The sequence below is a fragment of the Carassius carassius genome, chromosome 41 (assembly GCF_963082965.1).
Source record: "Carassius carassius chromosome 41, fCarCar2.1, whole genome shotgun sequence".
In the NCBI taxonomy this organism is placed as follows: domain Eukaryota; kingdom Metazoa; phylum Chordata; class Actinopteri; order Cypriniformes; family Cyprinidae; genus Carassius; species Carassius carassius.
Window position 1 is genome coordinate 9387850 of NC_081795.1, and position 11163 is coordinate 9399012.

Sequence of the window (11163 nt, forward strand, 5' to 3'; positions counted from 1 at the left end):
TAAAAGCTGTGATTAATATGTAAATAATTTATACATCAGTGTTATTCCAGTATTATTTATATACTACTATAGTATTTATTAATATTTTTAATTAGCGTTAATTTTTATATTTGCATTTTTTTATTTAATCGTAGTTTTATTTAATCTGTTATAGATACACACTGTGTGTGTAAATAGTTAATAAATATTATTTTACTTTATTTCAGCTTTATTTCAATAGAAAATGTGAAAAGTCCATATTTCACTGGCCTAAAAAAATAATAAAATGAATTAGTGAAGACATTTATGAGGTTACAAAGACTTCTACTAAATAAATTCTACTTCTGAACATTAGTGTGTGTGTGTGTGTGTATGTGTATATATATATATACACACACACACACACACACACACGTATACAAATGTCAACTTTACAACTGTCAGCTTTACTCCAAAATTATAATTTTGTATGTTTATTGTATATAACCAGAAAAAAATGGAATTTTGACATAACTGTGGTATTTTGATGGAAACTATGGTTACCCTGGTAAATCTTCGTAAGGTTTCTTGAGCGATGAGGGTCAGCATATGCAGAATAATAACAATAATAGAAATCCTACCTGAGACAACTCATCTAAATGTGTGTATGTGTGTGTGTGTATATATATACACATATAATTAATATTAAATACATATATATTAAAGCTATTGTCACGATCTGGTGCACGACATAATGAACAAGAACGAAGATGAAGTCTTTAATAATCCGCAGAGAGGTAAGGATACTCAACACAATAACGGACAAAGGTAGAAAGACTGAACAGAATACAACTTATAAGGGGAACTTAATAAGGATAATTACTGACACACACCTGAACATAATCAAAGGAAGACAGAAATTAGGTCATACTGGAGCACATGGGGAATGGAACACATGGAGTGAAAACACAACATAATGAGTCCAGGGATGTGAAAGCTATAGCTTTGATTTATTTTTTATGTCACTTGTAGTTTTTATAATTTTATTATTTCAAATTGTTTCAACATTTAAATGTAGTTTATATGTAGTATATATATATTTAAGCTAATTCAGCTTTACTTCACTTAAGAAAAAGCTCAACAATATTTTATGTCCTTAACATAAAAAGTATATAAAAACATTTTTAAAATCTGAATATAAATTTATGATTGTAAATTGAAAAGTGAATTTAAAATATATATTTTTTTTAATTAGTAAACATATAACATTAAAAAAAATATATATATTATTTTTCACAAATATAAATACATATTTGGGCGTCTTTACAAACAGAATTTGCCTTAAAGGCTGTAAATTATCCAGGTATATCACTGGCCCAGCTGGACGATTGACAGTTCTGTCGGCTGACCTTTAAAAAACTCCAGTCCTGGGCCAGCGGCCCGTCTTCATGTTGAGCCCTGATTGTATCATGCAGCTAAAGGAGTCATAATCATGTTATTGTTGTTACAGAAAACTCCAGTGCATCCGACACCCTGCTCCGTAATAAGCCGGCCCCTTTCGCAACATCATGATGGCACTCACTCTCCAGCAAAAACTGAGGCTCGGCGGCCCCTGAGGGCCTCTAGCTAGAAAAACACCAGCCTGGTCCCCGGAGTGAGATAAGTGCTACGAGAAAAAGGGTGTGGATGAGTGGTGGGGGTGGGGGTTGCTATGGTAACCCTGGATGAGAAGTACAAATAAGAGATGCAGGCCGAAGGAGGGAAAACTATAGTTTTAAGTGAATGGCTCTTGCATCGGTCCTCTGGGGATCTCCAATCAACCCTGACACTAGAGACGGCTCAGATGACTGACAGAGAGGGAAAGAGAGAAGGAGATAACTGTCAGGAGGTGTGCATGCTTGAGCCGGTGAGAGACTGTATAAGCGAGGGACTGCATGAGACTGAGAACTGGTTCTGAGAACTTCAGGGAGACAGATAGAAATGTGTAACTCGGCAAGACAGATTAGCAGCTGTGAGAGGAGGACAGAACAAAGGAGAATTCGAGAAACATCAGCTGTTATAGAAGGACCTTCTGGTGACCTGAAATGCTGCTCTATACCTCTCTGAGACATGCTAGACAACACACACAAACACACACACACACACACACACACACACACACACACAGAGAGACTCACACAATAACAAACAGTCCTTTATCTCATTTGATCACACAGCCACAAACAAATACAGACAAACACACTGACTGTCATCTCCTGTCATGTGCTTTACACAGATTTCTTAATAAGAATTCTGTATTCCTTAATAAAAATAAAATAAATACATTCTATTGATATTACATATAAAGTTTTTTTGTAACAGTAAAGATATTAATAATGTTCCAAAAGTTGTAGTATTTATTAAAGGGGTCATATGATGCGATTTCAAGTTTTCCTGTCTCTTTGGAGTGTTACGAATATGTTCGTGAATAAAAGAAAAAGTTGCAATGACTAAAGTATCGAACCCAAAGAATTATTCTTAATAAAAGTTAAAACTCGTCCAATGCCTCGTTTAAACACGCCCCCACATGTCTATGTCACTGTGTGGGAAGATTTGCATAATACTGCCCAAATGTTCACGCAAAGAATGAAAGCGTAACTTTGATTTTCGCTGTAGTATTGTTGCCGCCGCCTCCATGTCGTGGAGACACTGTTTCGTTGTGAAAGCGAAAATACTTTGCTTGGCCTTCCAAAAGAGGACAAAACTAGATATCAGTTGTATTTGCAACACTGTTCCTAAATATGGACATAATTAAAAGATTTGTAACATTTTAAATAAATGTTAAACTTTTGAACTGTAGTGTGTGTGTGTGTGTGTGTGTGTCTGTGTCTATGTGTATGTATATATATATATATATATATATATATAGACACACACACACATACAACTGTCAACTGAACTTCAAAATCATAATTTTGTATATTTATGTATATAACATTGGGATTTTCACATAACTGTGGTATTTTCGTGGAAACTATGGTTACCCTGGTAAATCTTCGTAAGGTTTCTTGAACAGTGAGGGTCGGAATATGCAGAATAATAACAATAATAGAAGCCCTACCTGAAACACCTACACGTTCTCCTGCTCTGACCGGAATTCGTCTAACCCACCTACACTGCATCTCACTGACAGCCCTGTAACAAGCAAGCACACTTCCTGCTGACATGCATGCACCACATCAGACACAAGTGACACAACTCAAATTCATGTTAATTACTAATCCCACCCCACCACATTGAAAGTAACAATAATATAGGGTCCATCCTCACATCTTCACATGGATGCTCTTCCACATAGGTGTCCATCCCATCTCTTCTTCCTCTCTCTCAGTTGTGAGCCTGCTGGAGACTGCATTATTGATAGTCATCTCAGTCTGGTGCATCTGCTCTTGCACTCTTTCTGCCTTGGCTAATGTTTTCTGGCAGCTACTTAAACCAACATCAATCTTTCATTGAAAGCCCAAACTGTGCATGTGGGAGGCAGGCAGAAGAAAATCATATGTGTTAGTGTGGGGTGCATATCACAGCATGTGATAGATTCCACTGAATCCTTTGCAAAGGCTCTCTTTTGTGGCCGCATGCATAAAAATGCACATAGTGCATACATGCATAGATAAAAACATGCATTCTTTATTTGAATGAACTATCCCTTTAAAAGGAGAATACAGACTAATTAGGTGTTATACTTCCTACAGTTTTCACACAGTATGGCTGGAGGTTACGTTTGCATATCCAAATTAGAATAGAGGAATGTTTACTGGAAAAAAAACATCAATGTAAATCATAGAGATGAGTAGTGCTTATGAAATAGAGCCTTGTAGTATTTTTTAGTAAGCAAATGCAGCACAGCTCGCCTACTTGGGACATGTACAATTGATAGATTTGTATGTGTGTGCATCTGTATGTTTGATTGTGTTGAACGTATCATTTTATTGGAAATTCAGATCATTAACTCTAATCAAATTAGATGCAATTGTACCTTTTATTTACATATTTTCAATTCAACAACCCAATTCGCTGGCCTTGTACGAGCTCTTTCTGTCTGCCAATGTCCTTGTCAGTCTGTTAAAAGCTTCCCATAAGTTAACTAAATCTCATCAGCCCCCTCCCAGCCCAACGTGCCCAGCCACACAATGCTCGTCCCTTGTGAGAACGCTCTGTCGCAATTAGTGTTGGGTTACGGGTGGAGAGCAGGAGGGCCAAGTGTTGAAGAAGAATGGAGTATATCAAACGGGAAAACTGAAAAGATGTGTGGACAACAGCAAATGTGCTGATGGAGGGCTGCGAGAAAAGAAATTGCCATTGTGTTGTAGTGTATTTGCTGAGGCACTCCTGACTTAACACAAAAAAAACTAATCTTAATGCTGCTTGACATTTTCTCTTATTTTTGGACTCAGTTCTGTAGATGCATCAGCAGGCAATGGCTCTTCTCTCTGGTTTTCTCCATTCAATCACCCACTCTATCCATTCTCTTCTCAATTTCCTACTGCTCTCCTCCAAGCTGTCATCTGTCCAATTCCTCCCCCATGACTGTTTTATGGCACTGTCAAGGCAAACTGCAAATTGAGCTTCTTTTCCCTTCGATAACTTCTTTACCCCTCCTCTTCCTCCTCCTCCACCACCCGATCTATTTGCTATTCATGTCCCTCGCTCTCCTCTGTCCTAATAGCTTAAGTTTCCCCCCGTACTTTCACTGACACCTAACATCTATCCCATAATCCTGTGTGCTGCTGCAGCAACTTTTCCCCTTGTCAGGGTGACTACGCACCTCATTCACTGGAGAGGAACAATCGCGACAGCATTGACCTCCCTTTGCGCCTCGTGCCATCCCTGATGGGACCCGGTTTGACTCATCGAGCGACACCCTACCGTGCCAAACGTGGCTATATTATGCTGTCAGCAGCCTTTAAATCAACTAAACTGGAAGTGCTTTATATTGCAGTGATCATCAAGAGGGTTAGGGGTCTGAATTATTACCATCAGCCTGAGCCATAAAAACCGGCACAGGACCAAGTTGGCTGGTATTGGAATGGGTTACAGTATGTTTGGGGTTTGGAAAGATGGAATCATGAATGGTTGCTGAGACTGAGATGGAAGACATCACTCAAATGAGTTAAAATTATTTATTTATAAAGCAGTGAGTTAAATCAGAATAATGAAAGTAGAGCATACAGGCCTTGATGTTTCCTGAAGTGGACATTTGATTCGGCTCTGCAATCTCAGTTAGTCTTCTTACACAAACTTCTGCTTGTTACAAAAAAATGCATTCTGGTTTTCATGTTGGGCTCTTCCACTACTGATGCAACTCTAACTTTATAAAAGGAGTAACCTGACTTATGTCAATGATAAATAATGTATTATTTATTGATTCTATTGTATAATAATAACTATTTTAAATTAAACTAGAATAGAATTAAAGAGCAATGTTTTAATGCCTATGTTTTTCCACCTCTAATACTTTTTTTTTTACCATTATGTGGCTATTGGTTTGTCTATTTGTAGTTTTTAAAAGAATAGACTGATGTCATGCTAATTTAGACTTTTTCTACAAATCTGTAAATTAATGTTGATTTAGTTTTGCTGTAACAGTAGCGACAGATCTTTTTCTTCCATATGATGTACATTCGAGTAAAATGGATTATTGAAAAAAGAAAATATGAAGAACAGGACTTGGTTCTATCCATCGTTTTTGATAAATAGAGGCAGATCTGAATGCGAGCTTGTTAGAAAGGGAGGTTTTAGGCTGACTGGAGAAGTTTGGCATACACAAGGATGACTGAGTTATGACATCTTGATTCAAAATGATTAAGTACCTTTACAAAAAAAAGCAATACAAAGGAATTTATGAAAATACATCAGAAAAAAATGAAACACACGCATGAATTAATCATTCACAATAAGATCAATACATTGGATTTAGAAAATAGATTGAATTTCCATTGCGTGCCATACTTTCAAAGATGGCTGATTGTAAAGAACCACCCTTCTTCCCTGACAAAATCAACCTGTATATGAGCTATTGAACTTCAGTGTATAATCAGTGTTTCTGACATACAGTACATGCTGATGCTGCTCACTGTGCCATGGGAGAGAGAGAGCATCTCTCGCTGCCATCTGTGTCTTAATATTTCTTAATAAATCTCTCACAGATGCAATAAAATCAAATGGAGTTGTATTCATCTGATAGTTTATGTTTGTATATACAATAAAATAAGATGTTGAAACTGGTTTATTAACAGAATATAAATTCCAGAATAGAATTCTATTCCATTAAAAAATAGAACAGGTGATAGAACAGGTTATTTCATTTATAGGCTGTACAACATGTTCCTTATAAATCAGTTGAACTTCTGCTTTGCGAATCTCAACAAACATAACTAAACCAATCATGCTGTAATCTGTTTGTTTGCTTAGTGTGCCTATTTTGCAATTTATTTGTCTTCCCATACATTCAAATCAACCATTCAATGTCTTTGGCCTATTTATAGTTCTGCACAGTAATCTCAGATTCGAATTAATTACACTACTTCCACACTGATTTGTGGAATAATGTACTGCATTAATAATTCTTTTGAAGACGGCTGATCAGAAAGACAAACACACCCTCTCCTGACACACCATCTATCCTCAGGAAATGTGAGTGGTGAACGTAGGCTGATCTGTAAGCATCATTCCCACACAGCCTTTGTAATGCCACTTTATTCTGCAGCCTCTCTGTGTTTTACACCATCTCAGATAGAAATAAAACTGCATTTGAGATCAAATGTAAGAAGTGTAACATGAAGAGGTTTGCAGAACAGAGACTGTGTGTCGAAACCTAGTAAGCTACCTACCAAGACAGCATTTTTACGCGTTCGAACGTTATACGCCCAAAAATGCGGACTAGGTAGGCAACTCACTAGGTTTGAAGACACAGGGTGTGAGGTTTTTTTGACACGCATTTCTGTGTGCAGTACACATATAAGCAAGTAAATAAGTAAAAATAACTGAAAATATGTGTTATTAATGAACCAGCAAACGATGAAGAATCACTTGTCGCCCTTTCATCACAGATTACAAGCCGAAATGAAGTACCCGAATCAGTTTTCTCAGTCAAACGCACGGCCGGCCGCTCCTCACAGCATCATCCGCCGCGAGACTGTCACGCGGAAACGAAAGCATCTTACCTGCTCGCGCGCTGAGAGCTCTTTCTCCAGCTGCCGGTGTTTGTTATGCCACACGAGATAATGCAGGTGGTAGCGACTCTTCTCCGGAGTTTTTCTGGCAGAAATCATCATCAGTGCATAGTTCGCCGCTGCTCTGTCCCGCGTTCCCTTTCCCTGTTTTTAAGCGATATCAGTTACTTTTATAATTATAAAGGGCGCGTGCTATATTATTATTGCTGAAACGACCGGTAAGGGCATTTATCTGCCTTTTCATATCCAGCATCGCCGTTTGCATTCCGCGTGTCTGTGTTGAAAGGCAATTTAAAGCTGTGTGCATGAATGTTCTCCGTTCTGTTCTCCACTCCTCCTGGTCTCTTCTCCCTCTCCTCACACTCAGGCGCGCGCGCACTGCACGCACGCTCGCTCGCTCGCGGAGGCTGAGGCAGGGCTCTCGTTATCCTGATAAAAGCGACTCACATCTATGAGCCATTGAACTTCAGTGTGTGATTCTGTCATCATACATGCTGATGCTGCTCACTGCGCCATGAAAGAGGACATAGAGGGAGCATCTTTTGCTACCATCTGTGTCTTAATATTTCTTAATAAATATCTAATGGATTGGAATAAATGTAATTTATTAACAGAACATATACATAATTCTATTCTATTAATGGAATGGAAATAATAAAACAGAAAAGGTTCTTTATATATTATATATATATTATATGTATCAATAAAAATGTATTGCTTTATCCATTCCAACTATAGCCTAGTATTGAACTTATACTATTACAATATGTCCAAAACAGTTATTTCAAAACTTAAACATCTGCTTTTTGAAACGAAATAAAACGTAACTGAAATAAAATTAAACAGTCATGTATTTCAACTGAACTCTATGTCTCAATAAACTTCCATGACTCCAACAGAATCAAATGGAGTTTTATTCATTTGTTAGTTAGAAAACTTATTGTGCTGATTATTCTATTGTGCTGATATTATTAATATCTATTGTAAGAAGTGTTAATTTATCCATCTCATCCACCCAGCTAAACCAGGGAATAAGATTTTGCTAATATTATCCATATGCCACAAATACAATATAATCAAGTAGATTCATTATAACTTCATTAATAATATTGCGCTCTCACAAAAAACATTAACTCAATAGGCCAACATATAAATGTGTCAGTAGTCACAAATGTTTCCAGTAGAAAACCCAAATATTCTAATTAAATAAAAAATAAATATGCATTTCTTTTTGTTTAACATTTCCATTTTATCCTTAATTGCTTGTTAGTAAAATATAAGATTTTATACTTAATTGTTTGCAGATTTCTATTGGGTTATATTGAGCTATGTGTACTTTTTATTACAATTGTCTTTAGCACATTTATCACATTCTTCACATACTTACATACATACTTACATTACCTAGGTGTGCTACTTGATCGCAACCTTTCCTTAGAAAGCCACGTTTCTAGCATTTGTAAAACTGCATTTTTCCATCTCAAAAATATATCTAAATTACGGCCTATGCTCTCAATGTCAAATGCAGAAATGTTAATCCATGCATTTATGACCTCAAGGTTAGATTATTGTAATGCTTTATTGGGTGGTTGTTCTGCACGCTTAGTAAACAAACTACAGCTAGTCCAAAATGCAGCAGCAAGAGTTCTTACTAGAACCAGGAAGTATGACCATATTAGCCCGGTCCTGTCAACACTGCACTGGCTCCCTATCAAGCATCGCATAGATTTTAAAATATTGCTTATTACTTATAAAGCCCTGAATGGTTTAGCACCTCAGTATTTGAATGAGCTACTTTTACATTATAATCCTCTACGTCCGTTCTCAAAACTCAGGCAATTTGATAATACCTAGAATATCAAAATCAACTGCAGGCGGCAGATCCTTTTCCTATTTGGCGCCCAAACTCTGGAATAACCTACCTAACATTGATCGGGAGGCAGACACACTCTTGCAGTTTAAATCTAGATTAAAGACCCATCTCTTTAACTTGGCATACACATAACATACTAATATGCTTTTATTATCCAAATCCGTTAAAGGATTTTTAGGCTGCATTAATTAGGTAAACCGGAACTGGAAACACTTCCCATAACAACCTATGTACTTGCTACATCATTAGAAGAATGGCATCTACGCTAATATTTGTCTGTTTCTCTCTTGTTCCGAGGTCACCGTGGCAACCAGATCCAGTCTGTGTCCAGATCAGAGGGTCACTGCAGTCACCCGGATCCAGTACGTATCCAGACCAGATGGTGGATCAGCACCTAGAAAGGACCTCTACATCCCTGAAAGACAGCGGAGACCAGGACAACTAGAGCCCCAGATACAGATCCCCTGTAAAGACCTTGTCTCAGAGGAGCACCAGGACAAGACCACAGGAAACAGATGATTCTTCTGCACAATCTGACTTTGCTGCAGCCTGGAATTGAACTACTGGTTTCGTCTGGTCAGAGGAGAACTGGCCCCCCAACTGAGCCTGGTTTCTCCCAAGGTTTTTTTCTCCATTCTGTCACCGATGGAGTTTCGGTTCCTTGCCGCTGTCGCCTCTGGCTTGCTTAGTTGGGGACACTTCATCTACAGCGATATCGTTGACTTGATTGCAAATAAATGCACAGACACTATTTAACTGAACAGAGATGACATAACTGAATCCAATGATGAACTGCCTTTAACTATTATTTTTGCATTATTGACACTGTTTTCCTAATGAATGTTGTTCAGTTGCTTTGACGCAATGTATTTTGTTTAAAGCGCTATATAAATAAAGGTGACATTGACATTGACTTACAGAAAAAAACACTGCTTATTTCATTATAGGGTATCCAGAAAGAAAGAAAAAACGATGTGATTTTAATTTCACTGGAGGAAGAATTATTATGGATTATGGAGTCAGAAACAACAGTTTAAAATTAAAACGCTTTAATGATGGATTTGTTTCATTCTAACACGCAGCTTTTCACTTCTCAAGACATTAATTTATGGAATTTATGGTCGTGTATATTACTTGTGGATTATTGTAATGTGTTTTATCAGCTGTTTGGACACTGATTCTGACTGCACCCATTCACTGTCTGCAGGGGATCCATTGGTGAACAAGTGAACAATGCAACCAAAATGTCTCCAAATCTGTGCTAATGAACAAACAACCTCATTCATCTGTGATGGCCTGAGGGTGTGTAAATTTTCAGCAACAGAATAGAATAGAATAGAATTGAATGTGGAGGACCAGTATTATATTACAGTAGGCTATAGGTTTGCCTAATGTTTTTAATTAGACATACCATTACATTTAACTACTGAATAAAAAAAAAAAAAACTTTAGGTATTTATTATGCTTTCTTATTATTCTTCAGTTGGGGATTGTAGGTATGTAAATAATCTTATGTAAAATGCATGTCCACTGGTGGCAGTGTTGGGGAGTAACTAGTTACATGTAACGGCGTTACGTAATTTAATTACAAAATTATTGTAACTGTAATTAGTTACAGTTACTAAGAAAAAATTAGTAATTAAATTACAGTTACTTATGGAATTTTTAACGATTACAAAGGGGATTACATTTGAATATTTACACGCATCTACATACAGATTTAACTGATTTCTTTCCCAAATTGCACTGACTATTCTGAGACATACCGCGCTAATAATTTCCGGGATGCGGAAACACAGTCTGGTTCGTAGAATCCAGTCATAAAAACGGAATGCCTAACGCGGACGGAATATCCCACATTTTGGATGACTAAATCAAAAGTAGGTCAGTACACTTGAATCAAAACATGACATGGACTAGTGTCTGTGAATATTAAGCCCCAAAAATGCAATATATGACTTCCACATTCTGCGTGTCTGTGGAAATCAGGCGCGGACTGGACACCGGGAGAACCGGGACAATTCCCGGTGACCTGGCAGCCGATTTTGCCCCACTATTTAATATCATTATTGTATAATTGCCTGCCGAATGTACTAAAGCGATCATTTGCGAATCCGC

At 37.3% G+C, this 11163-nt stretch overlaps 1 protein-coding gene across 2 annotated transcripts in view; it reads right to left on the bottom strand.

Annotated features, from left to right (window-relative positions):
- LOC132123594 (ankyrin repeat domain-containing protein 13B-like) overlaps window positions 1–7557 on the bottom strand; it is a 19816-nt gene extending 12259 nt beyond the window's left edge. The window contains exon 1 of one of the 2 annotated variants that reach the window (XM_059534334.1): window positions 7164–7556. In XM_059534334.1, the coding sequence (XP_059390317.1) occupies window positions 7164–7274 (111 nt within the window). In that variant the 5' untranslated portion in view covers window positions 7275–7556. Of the gene's footprint in view, window positions 1–7163 lie in introns of both variants that reach the window. The other variant, XM_059534335.1, reaches the window with a different exon arrangement.
- Window positions 7558–11163: the final 3606 nt, after the last annotated feature.